This window comes from Triturus cristatus, chromosome 10 (genome assembly GCF_964204655.1).
Source record: "Triturus cristatus chromosome 10, aTriCri1.1, whole genome shotgun sequence".
Taxonomy (NCBI): Eukaryota; Metazoa; Chordata; class Amphibia; order Caudata; family Salamandridae; genus Triturus; species Triturus cristatus.
The window spans coordinates 49,622,405-49,645,677 of NC_140593.1; the positions used below are offsets into that span (position 1 = coordinate 49,622,405).

Consider the following 23,273-nt stretch of genomic DNA (forward strand, 5'->3'; position numbering starts at 1 on the left):
CCGAGGCAGCATTTTGTAACCTGTTGTTCCGGTCTTTCTATCAGCAGTTCTGATCCACCATGGCCATCCTGTTTGCTGTTGTCGCCCGGGGTACTACAATCCTTGCAAAGCATGCCTGGTGTGGGGGAAACTTCTTGGAGGTGACTGAGCAGGTCCTGGCCAAAATCCCCTCCGAAAACAACAAGCTTACCTACTCGCATGGCAGGTGAGTGCAGCCTGCCATTAGCTGGTCTGCATGGGCCACGCTGGCGGGGATGAGTGGAGGGTGTGGGGCAATAGGGAGTTATATATGGCGTGGATGAATATGGTGCTTTTAATTTGTGATTGAGCATACCCTCGGGATTGATTTCCACGATTAAAGGATCCTATTTTGCCATATTTGAACGTGCCTGATGGAATGTTTATTCCAGAGTGTGTTGAAGGCAGCCTGGTCAGGTTAACGCTGAAGAGTTGAGTTGCAGAGACTAATCCTACAGAAAGTATGCTCTTTAACATAGACATGTAAAATAGGTGGTGCATGCAACATAGATACGTTATTTCAGTGGTGGTCATCATGTGCTGGAAAATGTCACATAAAAATTTAATTTTATGTTTGTTTATATATGAACTCTGTTATTAAAATGCATGTAATTGTTCTTGCATTCTCAAACCACATACAATGTTCAATAGTGAACTTGTGCTGAACTCACACAGGAGTCGAGCTCGGCAGCAGTGCCTTTCTTCCGGATGCCTGAACCCCTCGAGGTCAGGCTCAGCCTCAGGTGAAGGAGCTCATGTGGGAGTCATGTGGCTATCAGTAGACCAAGGAGGAGATTAAAAGCCCCTGCTCGGCAATGCTTCAGTGTTCCTTTTAATAGTGACAGCAGAGGGGCCACTGCAACCCTTGTGCTCAGTTACTGGGCACTGCACTGTGAACTGCACATCATTTCTGACCATGAAGCCATTGTTATCACCACTCCCCCCAGGCTACAGCTACTCCCAGAAGAATCATACATGCTTCATAAGCCCCAGGCCATGAGGCATGGTGAGACTGCATCTACTTCAGCAGTAGGTTTACTGGATGCAGAAGGAGAACTTGGCCATTCTATGTAAGTGAAAGATAACCCAGAACAAAAGCAAACCACATCCCTGCGTGCCATGCACTCTCAGACCTGGAAGAAATAGTGAAAAACGTGTCTGTGCCATGCACCACCACAAAACCTCACTATTCTCACCAACATTTTTATCTTTCTCCTTTGAATTTCACTTAAATAAAATGGCAAGTTTTACAAATGTGCCCAAAGCTTTTCAGCATTTATCCAAATTCCCAATGTTATGGTTTTTTTTTAACCAAAACTATCAGTGTTCCACCAAGATTGCATACAAATTTAAGCTTTTCAGATTTGTGCGTAACCCTCAAGTCACAGATTCAAGGGCAAAGTTTCATAATTTGTATGTTATAATCTGTGATGCTAATTTTAACAATCAGTTCATTAAGAGCCTGACAATACATACAATTCTTAAATGATTACACCACATTTTAAAATAAATAATACAAATATAAACAGAGCCAGTCCTCTCAAAATCTGCAGATTGTTCCTAGATGGGGCTTTACATCCACATAAACTCTACACTACTCTTCGCGCATCATCACAGGCATTCCACCATGGGAGGAACCGCCCAACCCTCCCCATGGGCACAAACAGTCCCTGAATCAATAGCAGGGCACTACTTTAGCTGCGTTGTGCCAAGGCCAGAGTCACATCCATGGTATCCAACCTAAACCTCAAGGCGATGGCGTCTGACAATAATCTAATGATTTCCTCTCAATATTTTGACTTCAAAAACTTTACTCTTGCCTTGCAATACATTTGATTTGAGCAAATTATTAATACATGAAGTACTGTCTCAGAAACATTTACACAGCATTTGTGCATGCTTTGCCCCCTCCATGCATCTGGTTGAGATGCCTTTGGAACCTGCCATCAGTTTAATGTGATGCAGAACATTCCGTGATACCAAGCAGCGTATTGAGACTGTTCCTCTCCAGTGTTTACAGGAGTACAGAAAGTATTGTAGTGCTGTACCCGTAACAATGTACAGTCAAAAGGTTCTTCCAATGTAGCTTTAGTCCTCCTCATTTCTATATTTCTTATGGTACTAACGTTGTGCTTCAGACCAGTCTGCTCACAAGCAGAGTACTTGAGATGTGGTTCGCCCACGGTGAACCTCTTACAACATGGGTGACTATCATCCTAAGTCCAGGCCAAGACCTATCTCGCAATTGGTGGCTGTTAATTAAGAGTCCTGGGCTTACAGGGCTTTCATTGATTAATGGATGGATGGATGGATGGCCCAGGCTGGTTGGATTGCCTTGTTAGACTTGACCGCCCCCTCTTCATTGCCCCTCCCTTCTTTCCTTTGTTCATGCTTCTGATGTCTCTCCTTCAGTCACCTCCATGCACAAGCCAATATAGCCAGATGTGTTCTGTTACTGGTTTGCATCAACACAGTCTTCTGTGGAACACGGAAGGAATCTTTGTGCTTACCACACTGTTAGACCAGTTTGGAGAGGTCAGCCCGTGGTGCGCCAAGGGCATGTCCTCCTCAATCACCGGAACAGAACAGTGTGTTGCTTTACTTTCCTCCTCAACCAACTCTGTGAGCTGTGGGAAAAGACCTGAATCTCAGTCCCCAACAGAGGCTGAACTCCTCCTGGAGAAACATGCACTTGAACTCTGTTGGTTAAACCCAGAAGTTTAGGTGCTCCTCAAGTTCTCAGTAGCTGCTGGGACTGCACCTGCTGCCACTGCTTGAGAGCATCTATCTGCCTAAAGGCCAGGCTGTCATGCTCATCTTCAAACAGGAAAGCTAGGTTTGTCTGCATTGCATTTAACTGCCATTCTATAGTTTTGGCACCAGACTTATGATTCATGAAAACTGCTTGCTGCTGTTGTGATTTCAGATCCCTTGTCTGCTGAGATCCAGCTTTGAATGTGTTACAGTCCAATGTTCTCTCTGTGAGTACTAGTACTGGATTGATGAGTCCAGAGCCTGGAGACCTGTCGCTGCTTACCCATACCTGAAGGTTATCATCTCCAAGAGCAGAGCTCTTAGGGGTTTCTTATTCAAGAGAGAGGAAGAAGTTTTGTGTATGCCCTGCCACCTGACACGAGAGCTCAAATAGCCTTCAAGGTAAACTGCTATTGCTGTGTATGATGGCCTAGGACCTCTTTCAATCCTTAAGACAATGCTGCCCTCACCCCACTCCTGTTGGGTAACCGTTTGTGGACCTTTGCATATTTCCCTGTGACTCTTGAGTAGGGCCTGCCTGACTGCAGAGGCGGCATTTCTCCGGAGACTGCAGAGGCGGCGTTGCTCCGGAGACTGCAGAGGCGGCGTTGCTGCTCCGGAGACTGCAGAGGCGGCATTACTCCGGAGACTGCAGAGGCGGCATTGCTGCTCCGGAGACTGCAGAGGCGGCATTGCTGCTCCGGAGACTGCAGAGGCGGCATTGCTGCTCCGGAGACTGCAGAGGCGGCATTGCTGCTCCGGAGACTGCAGAGGCGGCATTGCTGCTCCGGAGACTGCAGAGGCGGCATTGCTGCTCCGGAGACTGCAGAGGCGGCATTGCTGCTCCGGAGACTGCAGAGGCGGCATTGCTGCTCCGGAGACTGCAGAGGCGGCATTGCTGCTCCGGAGACTGCAGAGGCGGCATTGCTGCTCCGGAGACTGCAGAGGCGGCATTGCTGCTCCGGAGACTGCAGAGGCGGCATTGCTGCTCCGGAGACTGCAGAGGCGGCGTTGCTCCGGAGACTGCAGAGGCGGCGTTGCTCCGGAGACTGCAGAGGCGGCATTACTCCGGAGACTGCAGAGGCGGCATTGCTGCTCCGGAGACTGCAGAGGCGGCACTTCTGGTCGCTGCAGCCATGGCACACCACTCGCCACTCACCACAATAACCACGTTTCCTGATAGGAGTACAGTGGCTGCACTACAAATCTAACAGGCAGTCACACATCCAATGGAATCTGTGATATTTGCAAAGTGCCCAAGCAGGTGTTCATGACTTTTCCACACAGACCGTACACTGCACCTGTGTTGCATTGTTGGACACCTGTGTTACTTCCCAGCAGTTGCTGTTAGTAACTTTCTGCATGCCAGAGCTGTTACACCCATACTGTACTGCACTCCTTCATGCCACAAGGATGGACTCGGACCAGTGTAAATGGATCAGTAACTGAGATGTACCTGTGTCTGCTTTCTTTCCACAGTTACCTGTTCCATTACATCTGCCAAGACCGGATCATATATCTCTGCATCACTGATGATGTGAGTATTGGTCTCTTTTGTGTTCAATATACTAATTTATGTACTTCAGATAAAAGGAGATTGCATGTAAGGGTTGTTTGCCGTGGAACCACTTGATATATTTAATGACAACACTGTACCAGAATATGAGGGCTAGAAAATATTGGGTTACTGCATTCAGGGTTTGGTGGATGTAGGTAGACTGAATACATGGAGTGGGGAGAAGAGGGGGCCTTTCTATTCAAAATGTGATTACAGGGGCTTTTCGTGTGTGTGAGCAATATATCTTAACAGGGTGTCCATAATATACAGGGTCAACTCGCCTTATTCACTCCCTCTCACAAAAAATGCGATATCAATTCAACATTCACAGAAGCTGTGTTATAAATTGGGTTGTAGTTTGAGGGGGTGAAACTCTACTCAAGCAATAAACACAATTTACAACTGCACATGGTTGAGCGCCTCAAGACTCCTGTCGGTTGGGTTGGAATAACTACTTTTTAAAGCCTATGAGTTCATTATTGTTCTGGCAGCGCACTTGAATATAAAGCATACCTAGGTACCCCAGGCAGCTTCAGTACACTGGGTAGAACTACATCTACCTGTATCACATCGATCTGTCTGTTTTAGAGGCCAAGCTCTTCCAGACATTTCTGAGCAGGCCAGAGGCATGGAATAATGTTGTCCATAATGTTGACTCCAATTCTAACACCTAGTGTGAGGTGAAATATAAAAGATATTTGGGCTTATAAATTTGACTTAAAAGGTCAACAAACCTTCTGTTTTTTTCATCATAATTGGGTTAGTAATTTCTTTTCCAAACATTGGCCACTGACTGAACATTATTTTTGTTGAATGCAGTTTACGGTGTTGCTCCATGTTCTACAATAATCAGTGAACTTGCTGATTTTAGGTATTGGACAGAGCCTTTGCTAAAGTTTTTGTTAATGGTTCCTGGTCATAGGACTCTTCCGCTGCCCTGCGCGAGTTACTTTTTAAAAAACCCATGATTTTACGCTATTGCTGCTACTGTATTAGGGGCCAGATGTACAACATGATTTTGCATGCGCCAACGGGTTTGCGAACCCGTTTGTGCGTACAAAATCACTGTTGGCCATGTACAATTCCTAAATAGCGAGTCACAATTTATTTGCGACTCGCTATTTAGGAATTGCGAGTCGCAATTAGGAAGGGGCGTACCCTTCATAATTGCGTCTGTAGTGCTATGTGTGAATGTTTTGTGACCGCAATTGCGGTCACAAAACACTCGCAAATTACCACCCTCTTGAAGAGGGTGGTAATGCAGTCGCAATTTGGAGGGGGTTCCCAGGGGACCCCTTCCACTTTGTGACTGTCTCAAAAAATATTTTTTAAGGGTAGGCAGTGGTCTCAGGACCACTGCCTGCCCTTAAAAACATGAAACAAAAACATTTCATTCATTTTTTAGGTCTCGCCTAGCGTTGCAGCGCGAATGCGCTGCCATTGCTTTGTGAGGCATGCAGTATATACTGTAGTGTGGATGCTTTTTGGAAGCTCCGCCCACTCTCTGCCCATTGACTTTTGTCTTAAATGCTGCCTTCCGATTGGTTTGAGGCTGGTTAGTCCCTCCTCATTCATCATTTGTATTCTTCCACGGCTATTGGCCCCTTTACTCCTAACACTATTTTCTTCCCTGTCTCCCCACCCCACCGCCCCCTCCCTCAGTCTGTGACTTCTCACCACCACCACCCCCCTCCCGTTCGTGTTTTCTTGCCTGCCGGCACTTCCGTTTTCATCTTTATTGTTGCCACCTTGAAACATGCGAGTTCAAGACGCATGCTGTACAAAAACTTCTCGTGTTTAATTAACTAGATTTTAATGTTACTCTAAATATAATAAGACTCTAGGGAACATTCGGGGTATGCATGGCAACTGACGCCACTTAGTTCACAAACGGCATTGTTGTCGGGCGGGAGGAGTGGCAGGGTTTTAACTCATGCTTAAAACAAGCACTTTTGATAACTTCCTCTCAATTCAGTGCTATAATCTTGTGTACTGAGGTGACGCGCTAAAGAAATGCACTTTTTTGAATTCTGAAGAGACCTTATCGCACATTTACATCATGTGTACTGTATAATTAACATGCCAATCATTTTCACGGCTCGCCCACTGGCTCGTATACGCTTGGCCCGTCTCTGGCTGGCTCTACCTGTTAATTAATATATTGGCTCGGCACCTCTAACAAAGAGAGATGAATGGATACATGACAGTGAGCCTGGTAGATGGTAGAGAAATAGACTGCTGCAGACAAAGTCAGTCTCCATTGCCTCACGTCAGAATCATCACTTTCAATAACCAACTCCCGCAAGCCCCAACCTCATCCCCCTCACCTATTCTTAGCAGCAGATTCTGAGCTGTGCCCTGCTGGTGCAGAGGAGCACGGCAGAGTCTGTAGAAGCGCTGGGATCCCTAGCATCTCCGGGCGGGCCCCTAAGCCGTCCGGGTGCCTTCACACTCAGGATAAATGAATTAATTTTGTTCTGTGCTTTAGTCGCCCCTCTGTGAGCACTGTCTGGGTGATGAAGCTCTGTGTTAATAAACCCATTCAGAGAGGTGGTTGTGTACAAACAAACAACCGCCACAATACCGTACGTTTTGAACATGTAGTTAAATACCTGCTCATCGAGTACCTCATTGGCTGATCATTCCATGGCACCACCAAAATTACATTTGGACACATTTGCTCGACTGTAAAACAATCCCTTCTATGGGTCGTTTAACAGCTCTGGGCTTTGGGGTTAGGTAACCTACTTTGGATGCTGTGTAAAAGAGTAAATACCAAAATTAATGCAATGAAACTAAGCAACCAGTACTGTCTAAAACACTGTGAAAACTGTCACGCATTCTGGCATTTTGTTTAGTTAATGTCGATTTTCTCATAGATGCGAATAAAGTACTCTTAATATCGTAATGAAATCTGCACACTTTTTACTAATAGCACCGGGCGACCTTTGACAACTAGGCAATGAATACATTTTCATGTACCCCCGAAGCCCCCCTGCCCCCCGCCCCTTGGCAAACTTCATTGCCTCTTAATGAAATCTGCACACTTTTTACTAATAGCACCGGGCGACCTTTGACAACTAGGCAATGAATACATTTTCATGTACCCCCGAAGCCCCCCTGCCCCCTTGGCAAACTTCATTGCCTCCCAGGGTTTGGGGGATAACTAAGACGCTGGAGAGTGAGTCAAATAGTCTAGAAAATGAAATTCGGATTCACATGCTCCGATCCTGATTGCGTCGGTTAGTCTGTAAGCACTACTTTTATTAAGGAGTTTCTGTTAGAAGGCGACCTCAGAGGGGCCCGGAAGGGGCCCTGACTGCCCTGAGACCCACCCTCGAGGTATCGTAGCCGGGCACTGGCGGGAGACTCCTCAGGGGAGGAACCTCGTATCTAGGATCGTACACTCGGCACCACACGACAGAGAGACACCACACGAGGAGTTCTTAGGAGCAAATCTTTATCAGATCGGAGTGGTAGGATCTTTATGATCAGCAAGGCAAAATATATACAAGTAGAGCGCGGGCTCACAAAGTCTTGGAGGGGGTTAGGAGGTAGCGGGACAGTCTTTGGGGATAGGAATCAAATGCAGGAGCGTACCCGGCGCACAGCTCACAATCCTCGAGCTGGTGGATACGTTTGTCGTCGTGGGGTCCGGCGGGACCAAGAGAGTCTGTGGGAGCTGCGAGTCACTCAGCAGGCTCGAGTATAAGTTCGGAGGTCTTACGATCTTCAGGTAGCCTCGAGTCACTCAGCAGGGCTCAAGCACAAGTTCGGAGGTCTTATGATCTTCAGGGAGCCGCGAGTCACTCAGCAGGGCTCAAGCACAAAGTCGGAGGTCTTACGATTTTCGGGGAGCCGCGAGTCACACAGCAGGGCTCAGGTGTTTCCAAGGCGAATCTGCCGGACAGTCCCAGAGCACCCCTTGTTATAGGGCGACTCCTCTTTGATGTCCGGAGTCTGTGCAGGCAGGGGTCTTGTCACCTGGGGGTCGCTTGTTGGGGGTTTCCTGCCATTGTCCTTTGATCCTTTCAGGGCCGGGTCGGGAGGAGCCCCAGACACCCAGCAGGCGTGGAGCCAGCCCTCGGGGAGGCCGGCGGGTCGATCGAAACCCACCTTCCCAGGGAAGCGCAGAGGTGTGATGGAAACTGCTCCTCCCTTTCTCATCCCAAGGGGAGCGCGATGTCCTCCAGCCGGAGTGGCGCCTATAGGCTAGGGTTGCGCTGGGGCCGGGCGGCCATCTTGGTGCATGAAGTGGGCACGCGGGCCCGGGGTGGCCGAAGGAGGAAGGCCACGGACAGGGGAAGTCCGGGTCGGGTGTGTGTGTTCTGGTGGGAAGGATCGGCTAGGCCGTGGGCTCGGGGCTGGTGTGAGGTGCAGGGGTCAGGTCTGACTATGTTACGAGGGCCGGGTCTAACAGTTTCGCATTAGTAAAGCAGCACGGTGTGCATGTGTGGCGACACTTGACCCATGAGGTATGTGCCAAGCAATTGTTGACACAATCCACACTTTGCGTCTTTTTCAATATATTTATTACGAAGTGCAGGACCTTTCCAAGAGATTTTGCAAACTACATACATTCACTCCAAAAATAAAACTTGTAGGTAAACAACATTGCCATTTACAATGTCAATAGCTCTAACTCACAAATGCGAGACCTATTTGCATTGCAAATGCTTGTTGTTTTAAAGCATCCCATTTTCCTTTAAGGGAAATGGGCTGCATTTAAAGCTGCTTTATTAAAAAGCAGTCCCAGACATGGTAGTCTGCTTAGCCGAGCAGGCCACCATCCCTGGGAGGGCTGGCATTCCCAATGGCCTCGCAAATTGCGAGCGGCTCATTAATATTAATAAGCCTTGCAATTTGCTACCCCATTGGGAATCGCAGAACAGTGTGATAACACTGTTATACATTTCATTTAGCGCCTTGCAATTTGCGACTCGCAATGAGTCGTAAATTGCGAGGCGCTAAATGAAAGGGTTGTACATCTGGCCCTAGATTTGAATTGGCTTTTTAAAAATTGCTTTTTAAAACTTACCTTCACTCGCTGTTTCCCGCGACTCTGAAGTGCTGATTCACTTCCTGGTGAACGCCCATTAGGGGCATCCAACTACAGAGGGCGGGGTAGGAGCCAAGGCTGCAGCCAGCCATTTAATGCCGGTCGCAGGGCGTGAGCGCAGCGGGTATGCCAAAGGCAAGCCGAAGGCGCGCCAAAGGCAAGCCTGCCTGCGGCTGTCCGGGGCCAGGGGCCAGCCACTATGCCGAAATTTTAAACGACACCCCGTCAGATCTAAAGTTACTGCACTCTATAAATTACCCTCTTAGTCCCTTTATTGGCCCCAGACTGGCTAGGTTTGGGATCATGGAAACTAGGGTCTCCTTCCCAGAACTTGATCAGTCTCTCTGTCGCAGGAAGCACCCAAAGATGGGAAAACCACGGGACACCGGAACTAACAATCACATATCTAATCACTCGCTCCTTGGCAAAACACAAAGATTTATTCCACCTGTGGACTCAACTGAACCAGACACTTTTTTTACTAACCGAAACCTGGCTCTCACAGGAGTCTGCCCCTGATATCTTGACCGCCCTCTCCAACAACTACTATATCCATCAGGCGAACCGACCAGTTGGGGAAATTGGTGAAGGGGTAGCCTCCATAATACGTCAGAAAATTGTAATTCACCACACTCACTACGCTAGATATCACCTCAGGGGACAATCTAGTTATTAAATTGGATTAGGCTCTGGTACCCCTAATTTGTATGCTTCTATATAGGCCCCCTCAGAACATGCCCCTTTCCCCCCAAATATTAGGTGAGCAAATGGCCCATCTAATAATCGACCATGCTAACATTTTGCTGATCGGCAACTTCAACTATTGGGCGAACGATGTGACTGGTGGACCGCACACTGCAGAAGTGACCAGTCAATATAGTGGGTTGGACTGTACTCAACAAGTAACATCCCCCACACACATCAAAGGACACACACTTGACCAAATTGGACATCTAATCTTAGTGTCCCCTTGCACATGGTCTGATCACCTTTTAATAAAGTTAGTGATCAACAAAATGACTATAGACAAACCCCTAGTCAAAGGAAGGCTCATGGCAAGGAATCGAAACGGCTTTGACATTAATGCCTTTTTAGTTCACTGGTGAACACAGTTCCCATTAATCAGCCATCCGTTAACCTAAGTGAGAAAAACATCACAGTTTGGTTAACAGCAGCTAGCAACGGACATGCTCCCCTCAGGACAATAAAAACAGTCCGGCGTTGTGGCCCAGAGATGGTTCTCAGAAGATTTAAAGACTCCCCTGATAAAAAAGAGATTTACTTAGCTCAACTTAAGGAATACAAAAAATCCATTCAATCTACTAAGGCTACTTATTTATCTTCAAAGATCCTGAGCTCCACCAATAAATCGAAAGAAATATTCACATTCCTTCCCAGGCAGTCTGCAACTCCTTTTTTATCGACAAAGTCACTTCGATTAAAGCCAGCATTCCTGCCAGCCGTGCTTTTGAGGCATTACCAACAATGCTGAGAAACCCCTGCTCCCTTCATCAATTCCCGGCAGTCAGTAGAGAAGCTCTTTTGGAACTTCTGACCAAAGTCAAATCTGGATCCCCTACTGATAGCTGTCCACCTTCTATTTTAAAAGAAGTAATTTCTGTAAATTCTGAGCCTGCCCCTTTCTCTTCTGAATGAGTCATTAACACAGGGCTGTGTCCCTAAACCCTTCAAAAAAGCTATCATAGTTCCCCCCTTAAAACAAACCTGGGCCAGACCTCCTGATGCCGATTAACTACCGCCCTATTTCCTTGCTTCCCTTCCTGGCCAAGGTATTGGAATTCCACGTGGCAAACTGCCTCTGCTCATTCATCAAACAGTCTCATTACCTTGATCCCCACCAAGCAGGGTTCTGACCTTCTCATTCAACTGAGACAGTAATACTGACTGTTTTGGACAAACTACGGAAGGATGCTGGCAAGGGCACCCCTCAGGCTCTGATGCTATTGGACCCATCAGCGGCATTTGACACTGTCGACCACAGCATTTTAGTGGACCTTGTCGGGGATGCAGGACTCCAGGATTCGGCTCTCAGCTGGATTACGTCCTTCCTGGAGGACCGTTCCCAGTCTGTTCGTCTCTCCCACTTTACTGCGCCTAACTTGAAGTCAACGTGCGGAGTACCACAGGGATCTTCATTATCCCACACCTGTTCAACCTGTATCTACTCCCTCTGATCATGTCCTTGAGAGAAAGAAAAGTGAGCACATTCAGTTATGCTGATGACCTGCAACTAATATTAACATCGGAAACCCGTCCAATTCTATGTCTAAATTCCATGCCACCATGCTGCACATCCACAGCTGGATGAACAACTACCACTTAACGTTAAACCCAGACAAAACCAAGCCGATCCTGATAGGAGGTGATCGAAACCCTTGGAGCTCAGACTTCTGGCCAGCTGAGCTGAGCTCTCCCCAACCCTATCTTCCTCCGCTAAGAGCCTCGGGGTCACAATCAACTGAGGCCTATCCATAAAGTCCCAGATCAGTACCGTAATCTCTACCTGTTTCTTTCAGTTGCGGAAAATCAGAAGACGTCTTACTAGGGAAGCATTGGTGCAGGCAGTTCTTCCCTGGTCATTTCTCACATAGACTACGCTAACTCACTGTACTTGGGTCTGCCACTGTATCTAGTTTAAAGACTGCAACTTGTGCAGAACCAGGCCGAAAGACACATTTTTAATCCGCCCAGATGGCAACATGCTTCCCCTCTTATAGCAAAGCCACATTGGCTCCCCATATCCCAATGCTGTGCCTTCAAAATCGGGTGTCTCATTTTCAAATCCTTGCATGGCACCTGCCCAAAATTTGTCTCCAATATTATTCAGACACACACACCTGCAATTTGCGCTCAGCCCACATGAACCTTCTGGTCACACCGTCCTACAAATTGAAGCGACTGGTCGGCAGCAGAAATGTGGTGCCAGCCCCCTGCTTCTGGAACGCCCTACCCCTTGATATCAGATCCTGTACAGACCTCCCGAGATTCAGGAGGCTCCTTAAGACATGTGCTGTTCACTCAGGCATATGAATAACTCACCAGGACTCTGGCTACTCCTATATATAGCTCCAAGAAACCAACCGGTATCCGTGCACTCTACAAGTAATTTCAACATAACATAACTGATTGAATTGGGAAGTTGCAAGAAACCAAAACTTTGGTAGTATTATCATATTTCATGTTAACCACTGTAAGAATCTATGTAGAACATGGGCATCTTTTTGTAAGCATTTGAAAAATATTCAATTTTTCCTACGCTTTTGGTAATTTATATAATGATTTACAACAAGATGATGGACTTAATGCCGAAACCTTACAACCACTCACTCCCCAATCAAGAGATTTGGGTTTAATCCATTGTTCTTTTTCTCACTATGACACCCCAGGTCGGACCCATCCATATGCAAATTAGTTTAGACCCTGCTCCTGGGACGGGTTTCATGGTTTCACCCCTCATCAGCCAGGCTAGCTTGAATCCAGTGGCAAAGTGAGCAAGGGATACGGTTCTTAGGAAACGTTTATTAGAGAAGTGATCTTCGGTGAGTAAATGACACGAAGAAAGTTGATGCATAATCATCGCCTCCGGTCCTAACATGGAATTTACTGGTAGTCCCATTAATTAGTGTAGAGATCCTGGGGAGGGTTCATTGCAGTTGGTGGGGGAACTGTTGCTCAGCTTAATACCTGGTGGCCTCCTGTCAAGCATCATTTCATATATTGTCTGTCACTGAAGATTTACGTGTGGTTTGTCTTTCTAGGATTTTGAGCGCTCAAAAGCCTTCAGTTTTCTGAATGAAGTAAAGAAAAGATTCCAGACCACGTATGGCTCGCGAGCTCAGACAGCTCTTCCCTATGCCATGAACAGCGAGTTCTCCAGTGTACTGGCAGCACAGCTGGTAATTTACTGGCTCTTACATTGGGACATACGAGGAAGTGCATGTCAAGTGACAGACTCCCTGAAAATCTATGCTGTGTGCATCTCCTGCATCTCCCAGAGTAGGAGCAGAGGCTTGTGCATGCATGTCCCACAGCTCTCAGAGCGCAGGTCTCCCAGAGTAAGATCAGAGGCTCTTGTATGCGTTTCCCACAGCTCTCAGAGCGCAGGTCTCACACAGAAAGATCAGAGGCTCTTGCATGCATGTCCCACAGCTCTGAGTGCAGGTGTCCCAGAGTAGGAGCAGAGGCTCTTGCATGCGTGTCCCACAGCTCTCAGAGCGCAGGTCTCCCAGAGTAAGATCAGAGGCTCTTGTATGCGTTTCTCAGAGCGCAGGTCTCACACAGTAGGAGCAGAGGCTCTTGCATGCGTGTCCCACAGCTCTCAGAGCGCAGGTCTCACACAGTAGGAGCCGAGGATCTTGCATGCGTGTCCCACAGCTCTCAGAGTGCAGGTCTCCCAGAGTAGGAGCAGAGGCTCTTGCATGCGTGTCCCACAGCTCTGAGTGCAGGTGTCCCAGAGTAGGAGCAGAGGCTCTTGCATGCGTGTCCCACAGCTCTCAGAGCGCAGGTCTCACACAGTAGGAGCAGAGGCTCTTGCATGCATGTCCCACAGCTCTGAGTGCAGGTGTCCCAGAGTAGGAGCAGAGGCTCTTGCATGCGTGTCCCACAGCTCTCAGAGCGCAGGTCTCCCAGAGTAAGATCAGAGGCTCTTGTATGCGTTTCTCAGAGCGCAGGTCTCACACAGTAGGAGCAGAGGCTCTTGCATGCGTGTCCCACAGCTCTCAGAGCGCAGGTCTCACACAGTAGGAGCAGAGGCTCTTGCATGCGTGTCCCACAGCTCTCAGAGTGCAGGTCTCCCAGAGTAGGAGCAGAGGCTCTTGCATGCGTGTCCCACAGCTCTGAGTGCAGGTGTCCCAGAGTAGGAGCAGAGGCTCTTGCATGCGTGTCCCACAGCTCTCAGAGCGCAGGTCTCACACAGTAGGAGCAGAGGCTCTTGCTTGCGTGTCCCACAGCTCTGAGTGCAGGTCTCCCAGAGTAGGAGCAGAGGCTCTTGCATGCGTGTCCCACAGCTCTCAGGGGCACAGGTCTTCCAGAGTAAGATCAGAGGCTCTTGCATGCGTGTCCCACAGCTCTCAGAGTGCAGGTCTCACACAGTAGGAGCAGAGGCTCTTGCATGCGTGCCCCATAGCTCTGAGTGCAGGTCTCCCAGAGTAGGAGCAGAGGCTCTTGCATGCGTGCCCCACAGCTCTGAGTGCAGGTGTCCCAGAGTAGGAGCAGAGGCTCTTGCATGCGTGCCCCACAGCTCTGAGTGCAGGTCTCCCAGAGTAGGAGCAGAGGCTCTTGCATGCGTGCCCCATAGCTCTCAGAGTGCAGGTCTCCTAGAGTAGGATCAGAGGCTCTGGCATGAATGTCCCACAGCTCTCAGAGTGCAGGTCTCACACAGTAGGAGCAGAGGCTCTTGCATGAATGTCCCACAGCTCTCAGAGTGCAGGTCTCACACAATAGGAGCAGAGGCTCTTGCATGCGTGTCCCACAGCTCTGAGTGCAGGTCTCACACAGTAGGAGCAGAGGCTCTTGCATGCGTGCCCCACAGCTCTCAGAGTGCAGGTCTCCCAGAGTAGGAGCAGAGGCTCTTGCATGCGTGCCCCACAGCTCTGAGTGCAGGTCTCCCAGAGTAGGAGCAGAGGCTCTTGCATGCGTGCCCCACAGCTCTGAGTTCAGGTCTCCCAGAGTAGGAGCAGAGGCTCTTGCATGAATGTCCCACAGCTCTGAGTGCAGGTGTCCCAGAGTAGGAGCAGAGGCTCTTGCATGCGTGTCCCACAGCTCTCAGAGTGCAGGTCTCACACAGTAGGAGCAGAGGCTCTTGCATGCGTGTCCCACAGCTCTCAGAGCGCAGGTCTCCCAGAGTAGGAGCAGAGGCTCTTGCATGCGTGTCCCACAGCTCTCAGAGTGCAGGTCTCACACAGTAGGAGCAGAGGCTCTTGCATGCGTGTCCCACAGCTCTTGGAGGCACAGGTCTTCCAGAGTAAGATCAGAGGCTCTTGCATGCGTGTCTCACAGCTCTCAGAGTGCAGGTCTCACACAGTAGGAGCAGAGGCTCTTGCATGTGTGTCCCACAGCTCTCAGAGAGCAGGTCTCACACAGTAGGAGCAGAGGCTCTTGCATGCGTGCCCCACAGCTCTGAGTGCAGGTCTCCCAGAGTAGGAGCAGAGGCTCTTGCATGCGTGTCCCACAGCTCTCAGAGGCGCAGGTCTCCCAGAGTAAGATCAGAGGCTCTTGTATGCGTTTCCCACAGCTCTCAGAGTGCAGGTCTCACACAGTAGGAGCAGAGGCTCTTGCATGCGTGCCCCACAGCTCTGAGTGCAGGTCTCACACAGTAGGAGCAGAGGCTCTTGCATGCGTGTCCCACAGCTCTCAGAGTGCAGGTCTCACACAGTAGGAGCAGAGGCTCTTGCATGCGTGCCCCACAGCTCTGAGTGCAGGTCTCCCAGAGTAGGAGCAGAGGCTCTTGCATGCGTGTCCCACAGCTCTCAGAGGCGCAGGTCTCCCAGAGTAAGATCAGAGGCTCTTGTATGCGTTTCCCACAGCTCTCAGAGTGCAGGTCTCACACAGTAGGAGCAGAGGCTCTTGCATGCGTGCCCCATAGCTCTGAGTGCAGGTCTCCTAGAGTAGGATCAGAGGCTCTGGCATGAATGTCCCACAGCTCTCAGAGTGCAGGTCTCCCAGAGTAGGAGCAGAGGCTCTTGCATGCGTGTCCCACAGCTCTCAGAGTGCAGGTCTCCCAGAGTAGGATCAGAGGCTCTTGCATGCGTGCTACACAGCTCTGAGTGCAGGTCTCCCAGAGTAGGATCCGAGGCTCTTGCATGCGTGCCCCACAGCTCTGAGTGCAGGTCTCCCAGAGTAGGATCCGAGGCTCTTGCATGCGTGTCCCACAGCTCTCAGAGGCGCAGGTCTCCCAGAGTAGGAGCAGAGGCTCTTGCATGCGTGTCCCACAGCTCTGAGTGCAGGTCTCCCAGAGTAGGAGCAGAGGCTTGTGCATGCGTGCCCCACAGCTCTGAGTTCAGGTCTCCCAGAGTAGGAGCAGAGGCTCTTGCATGCGTGCCCCATAGCTCTGAGTTCAGGTCTCCCAGAGTAGGAGCAGAGGCTCTTGCATGCGTGCCCCACAGCTCTGAGTGCAGGTCTCCCAGAGTAGGAGCAGAGGCTCTTGCATGCGTGCCCCACAGCTCTGAGTGCAGGTCTCCCAGGGTGAGATCAGAGTCTCTGGCATGCATGTCCCACAGCTCTGAGTGCAGGTCTCCCAGAGTAGGAGCAGAGGCTCTTGCATGCGTGTCCCACAGCTCTGAGTGCAGGTCTCCCAGAGTGAGATCCGAGTCTCTGGCATGCATGTCCCACAGCTCTGAGTGCAGGTCTCCCAGAGTAGGATCAGAGGCTCTGGCATGCATGTCCCACAGCTCTCAGGGTGCAACATTTGGAGACTCACTCTGGCCTCCCTTCAGATGTACCGATACTGGGGGTATGGGATCATCTAGGGGAGAGTGAATTGGGGGCTTTCACCAAAGACTTCCAGTCGGATACTGAGGGTCACCTAAGAAACGGGAATTGCCAGGTGGCTCAGAACTTTATATCCGATTTACCACACTATGCCAGTTTTCCCTAATATATCCAGATTGAGAGTATACTGGAAAACACAGAAATTGTTACCTTTAGGAAGTAAGAATATGTTAAACCTGACTGGTGGCCCAAAGGTTAAGAACTCTTCTGATACTAGCAGTGGTGCAGAGACTTGTGCGATGGTCACAGGTATAAGCTGAACCCCTCTGATAGGCTAGCTGAATGTTTAGGATTCGCTCCATCCGGGTGCGGGGTGCCTCAGTGAAATATATGTTTGTTATATCATGTCCTTGTAAACTCGGCCAGCTCCGCATATTTAATGCTGCTGTTTCGTCTACTAGAAACACCACTCTCAGACCAAAGAACCTGACCGCATGGTGGAAACCCAGGCCCAAGTGGATGAGCTGAAAGGCATCATGGTGCGCAATATTGGTAAGTCCCACACTGCACCGATTCAATACGTCCCTGCTCCTCTGGGTAACTCTGGACTGATTGTGTATTTCACAGAGGTATTAGTACTGATTTGCACAACCTCCTTGTGTTCCCTTCAGACCTTGTTGCACAGAGAGGAGAACGGTTGGAGCTGTTGATAGATAAGACTGAAAACCTTGTTGATTCGGTAAGTATGAACAAGTTGGTAAATAACTTATTACTGCTGAGTGGTGTCACAGTGTCTCTCACTGGCTTTGACATGTCAGGATATATACATTTATGGATTGTTAGTAACTCAAGGGGTACTTTTTGAGTTGTAGATAGATGGTTATGTACATAAGTGTAGCTTTTTAGCTTATTTTCTGATTTATTTTTTTTCCTTTAAATTCCTGCTCATTCGCTAATATGGAGACATTTATGGTGGTGTGTCTATTTATTGCGCTGATCGGGTACCTTACAAGAAACAAGGGATTTAATATGTAGATTATGGCATTTTTGAAAGGGACTAACCTCTCTCTATATTTTTTGCAACTAATTTCAAGCTACATATTGGCATGTTTGAATTTTTTATTCCAACGCAAAGATTTGGCACTATTATTATTATTACAGACCTCCATAGAGAGACATCTTTCAGTAAGGGGCGAAAGTGCATTTTTTATGGGGAGGTTGATTTAAAAGGATATTGCAAGTCACATTAGAGTTCTTTGTTCTCCTAAAGCACTCTGCCGTTGGCCTCTTTCTCTTTAGGGCCACAGAACTCCTTGGTGATTTAAAATATCCTTAAATGTATGATGGCAGAGAGTACTTTACGTTGAGGTCTTTCAGGGAGTGTTGAAGAGTGCCTTGGACAGTTGGGCAATTAATAATGGAGGACATCGGAGACCTCAGAGTTGTCTGGAATCTTCGAGGGCCTTTCCTTGATGTACAGGAGACTTGCCGAAAGCCATCTCGGACGTCTCGGGTAGTGACATGAGTCATGAGCACCATCAAAAACATCTCAAAGTGATTCCTGTGGCATATCTTTAATCACTGTCTGAAACATCTGCCCTTTAAGGCCAGCTCCTCTTTCAAAAAAAAAAAATCTATAATTTTTTACATATTGACATTGATAAACTGCACATAATATGTTCAGGTTATTGATTAACGTGCTTTTTGTTGAGCATGGATGATTGTGTTGCAGTGTTTTGTATTAGGATGGAAAGTATTGGTGGAGGGGCCACTATAGTTTTTAAACCAGCCTACACATGCTCCACTGTTCCAAAAATCTCTCTCAACAATGTGAAGGGTTTGACACCTGTTTCCCTAGCACGCTACTGGACCTATTAAAGCCTTAACTCGCTAAAGCAATCAATTGTCCAATCTTAGCAGATTTTAATTATCACATATATGATCATTCGGATGTGGCTGGCTGCCTACTCAGAGAAGAACTGACTTCTTTCCCACTAGTACAACTAGTTTCTAGTGCTACTCGTAATGCAGGCAACCGCCAGGATTTGATATTCTCCAATTTAGATAAGCTCTCTTGTGATACTCTGAAACCTGTAGTTTGTTCGCACCACATGGTGGCCCCTTTCTCATTGGTATTAACCACTACGGATGAAACGACACCTGTATCTTCCTTGAAATGCCTTCACCAGATTAAAGGACAAGATTTCATTGCCCTCTTGTTCAAAGCTCAGCCAGATTCTTCAGGGGGTCTTGCAGAAGACTGGACCAGGTTTCAAGCCTGGATTTCTTCTACTTTGGACATCTTGGCTTCCAATGAATTTATGAAAACATCGGATGGGGCAAGACATTCACCTTTGTTCCCTTCAGATCTTTTAACCTTGAAAAGATGATGCCAACAACCGGAAAGAAAGTAGCGCTTACGTTTAACTACATCTAATAAATTGAAGTACTCGGAGTTTAAAATCCATCATAAAGAAATCGGACTAGCCATAACATCTACCTATGCCAATGAAATATAGAAGGGAAAACCTTAATCGGTGGCCATATTTAAAATAGTTAAATCTGTGACACCTTCTGAAGCGACCACTCCCAACAAGTAATCCTTCCCAACCTAGTTGTGATGCACTGACACACTATTTTAGTGATAAAATCTTATGGATTCAAATAACGTTTGAGACCTCAGAGGTTTTAACCCTCCCGCTGGCTGTATCTCATGATGGTCCCATTCTTAGGGACTTCTCTCCTATTTGAATATGGTGTCACTATTAAATAACTGTTCATCAGGATCTCCACACCCTCCTAAGATTACGTTCTCCTACAATAGCCCCAGGGCTATTTTCTTTACTAAACTCCTCTATCGCCTTAGGTAAGCTACCTGATTTTTTTTAAATCGGCAACTGCAATAGCTATCCTGAAGAAGGTCCGCGCTGACCCTTCCGTCTCTGCAAATTTCAGGCCTATTTCTTTTCTACCTGCTCTGGTAAAAATGTTTGTCTCACTTAAACTCATTACTAACTAAATTTCCAGAACAACATAATGTAATGGCTATCTTTTAATTCGGTTTCCAAGCTGCATATAGCATGGAATCTCTTCTTCCCACGGTCCCTGAAATTTTTTGTAATATACTAAACAAAAATGGTACTGCAGCTCATTTTTTGCCTGATGTATCTGCTGCCTTCGACACCACCTCTCACAATTTTCTGATATATCGTTTGAGTGAGATAGGTGTCGGAGGTCCGCCCTTACAGTGTTTTAACTTATTTAGGAACAGATCGTATTCAGTTTGGCTTTCTCTCTACACGTCCCAACAAATCAGCCTGAATTGCATTGTGCATCTGGGCTCTGCCCTGAACCTCACTTTATTAACTATTTATTTAGCCCCGTTGGAAAACGTATCTGTGGTTTCAGCTTTGCTGTATTATCCTATGCAGACGACACTTGTTTCATTCTCTCTCTGGTGGACGATGATGGTCGCACCACACTTAATTTTAGACAATGCCTTCTAGCCGTAGCCTCTTGGATGAATCAAAACCATTTGAAGCTCAACTCTGACAAAGCCAAGTTGCTCATTTTGGGACCCAATCCACCGGTCTGAGACAGCCACTGGTGGCTAAAGGGGCTTGGACCCTCACCTCTTCCTGTTCAGACTGTACACAACTTCGATGTGAGGTTCGGCTCAACTTTCTTCAGTCCACAAATACAAAATGTCACGGCTACCTGCTTGGGACTAGTAATAATGTTACGCAAGATTCTTCCTTTCCTACCAATTACAGCTAGCAAGACTCCAATGGGTTATGCCTTGAGGTTTAAAAAAGAAAAAGTATTTGAATAGACTGCAGCTCATACAAAATTCAGCTGCTAGGCTGTTATTAAATATTCCCAGACACTGTTTGGCATTGAAAAGTTTAAAAGATCTTCACTGGTTGTCAATAGAAAAGAGAATTCAATTTAAAATCCTTTCTCCTATTCACAGAGAGTCTTTAACAATGGCCGTATTAACTTACAGAACATCTTTTCTTTTTATGCTCGCACGAGATGTCGGAGATCAGCCAACTTTTTTGTCTTACAAGCTCGCAGGTTTCGACTTCGGAGACATGGTGGCTCTTCAGCAGCAGTTATTGGGGCTAAACTTTGGAACAATTTGCCTCTCTTTCTGTGGGCCTCTTCTAATCATGTTTTCTTTTTTAAGCAGTTGAAAATGTGGCTTCTCCCACACAATTTCTAGTCCTTGTCTCTTATAGAACGGTAGTCTCTCGGGGTAGCCTAGTCTCGGTTCTCTCTGGGTTGTAGTTTGGAGGTTGTGTCAGCACCGTGTGGCTCTTTTCTGAGCAAGTGCTGCTATCTATAAATGTATATTTCATTTTATCAATCTGTGTGATACTTCTTTTATGCAGTGTGATGGAGAATTTTTATCTGCAGGTAATAGTGCTCCGTAATAATATTCCATACTGAAGAATCCAACATAACCCCTCCCTCCAACTCTTCCCTCTGAGAGGGAAGAGGTGGTTAGTACACATACCCTTGGTTCCTCTGCATCTCCCATTACCCAGAGTATTCCTCTACCCCAGGATTCTCACTTCCCTGTAAGAAAGAGAAGGGCTGGTCAGGACACTCCCTATCATTTCCTCTGCATCTTGAGGACTGACAAGGTTGTCCTGCTTGTATACCTCCCTCGATCTACTTAACCCGTCCTCCTGCTTTGGCTGTTAACAGATTGGTGGTTTCTGTACAAGCTGGTTCTTCCCAGCTCTGCCCTGCTCCATAGATTGGTCCTGACAGCGGAGGCCCCTCTATGTGTCTGCTCTGCCCCCTATCTTTTGTGCTGAGAATGGCAAGGGTGCAGGCAGTCTCTGTGAGATGTTGCTATTGGGTTCCAGCAAAGAGTACCCGAATAATTTTTGGTTGTAAGCTGACTTCCTGAAACTCTATCACCCTTCCCAAGAGAGTCAGTCAGTATGCTACAGTGTGTGCAGCAAGCTGGTATTTGGTTCTACATGCCCGACCTACCGTGACCTATATGACCAGTATGACTTTACTCACTGTTGTGGTGGTTTGCCTCCACAGTTTATCCATTTTACATGGTTGCTGATATTGGTTGTTAGACGCAACAATTATGGTCAAGTAATGAAATTTGAGTGGTTTACAAGACTGAATCCAAATGTCCTTGTTTCTCGCAAACTGTCATGTGCAGGGTGCGTTCAGCAAAGTGGGCTGGTCCTTTTAGCAGCTGGAAAAATCATTGATTCCATACTAGTGACATTTTAGCATTAGCCAATTATATGCAAACCACCCATATTTCACGTTCCCCACATTCATTATATTAGATTAAAATTGCAATGAGATATTTGCCACTAAATCAGTGTATCAACGGGTGGAAGTCCAGAGATAAGGCTCAGATACAATGTTTTGATCAATTGGAAAACTAGCTTCATAACATTTACGCTGAGGCCTTGAACATTCTCTTAGCTGAAAGATGGAAGTGTGGAGCACAGTATGTGCCAAGACCTTGCAGGCCGAACATAGAGGGAAGTGTGGGAGTTCAGTCGGCCCTGATGCTTTTTCAATCAGATTATCCGCAGAATAAAGGTTTTTAAGTTCTTCCTAAATTGAGGGAACTAGTGGAGAAGTGTGCTCTTCTCTTTCAGATATTCCAGATAGATGGTGCGAACTAGGACAAAGTTTGGATTAACATTTATTAATGTATATTTTTAAAGAATTTGAGCTGAAGGATGTAGTGTCTTAGGTGCCTATTGAAATGTGTAACTGGATTCATTTTTTATTTTATTTATTGCTAAAGTTTTATATGGCATGAACATGACACTTGAGGGTTTCGGAGCGCCTTGCAAATGGTCAGGAAAGGAGAAACAGTTTGAGCAAAACAACAACCTATTCGAGAATGGTGCAAGTTGTATTAACTCTCCAGGTCAGGGAGGGGCCCACCACAAGGACCAGGATGATAGATCAACAAACGAGAAAGTAGCAAGCGAGTAATAAACGTAGGTGTAGACATTGCGCCATATTGGAGCCCAGTGAGTAGAGTTAGTTGGTTCTAGGTCAGTTGAGGGGTTCAGTCTGATTTCAGGGGATTGGGAGTTTCAAATTCTCAGGGCAATACCCAAGAATGCTCGGTTGTAGGTTTTCTTTTTGGAAAATGTCTGTGGTTTCAACAATAAGGTGCTGCAGCCACAAGGTAACTCCAGTTTTTGCGCAAGGTACCTCGGGGTATTGAAGTGTAGGGCTTTATGGGTCATGCAAGCAATTTTTAACTTTAACCTTACCTCATATGGGAGCAAGTTCAGAAATTTCATATCGGGATCGATGTGGTTGTTTCTTTTAGATCTTGTGATGAGCCATGCAGCATAGTTAAGAGAGGCCCTTAGTGGAGCCAACTTGTATCTAGGGAGGCCGTGGAGGGTTGCACTTCCATAGTCCAAC

General features: G+C 47.3%; 1 protein-coding gene across 2 annotated transcripts in view; it reads left to right on the forward strand.

Annotated features, from left to right (window-relative positions):
• Nucleotides 1-23,273, forward strand: part of VAMP7 (vesicle associated membrane protein 7) — an 80,991-nt gene that overhangs the window by 35,032 nt on the left and 22,686 nt on the right. The window contains exons 2-6 of one of the 2 annotated variants that reach the window (XM_085630377.1): nucleotides 45-205; nucleotides 4,252-4,309; nucleotides 13,169-13,306; nucleotides 17,300-17,390; nucleotides 17,510-17,577. In XM_085630377.1, the coding sequence (XP_085486503.1) occupies nucleotides 60-205; nucleotides 4,252-4,309; nucleotides 13,169-13,306; nucleotides 17,300-17,390; nucleotides 17,510-17,577 (501 nt within the window). In that variant the 5' untranslated portion in view covers nucleotides 45-59. The remainder of the gene's footprint in view (nucleotides 1-44; nucleotides 206-4,251; nucleotides 4,310-13,168; nucleotides 13,307-17,299; nucleotides 17,391-17,509; nucleotides 17,578-23,273) is intronic. The other variant, XM_085630378.1, reaches the window with a different exon arrangement.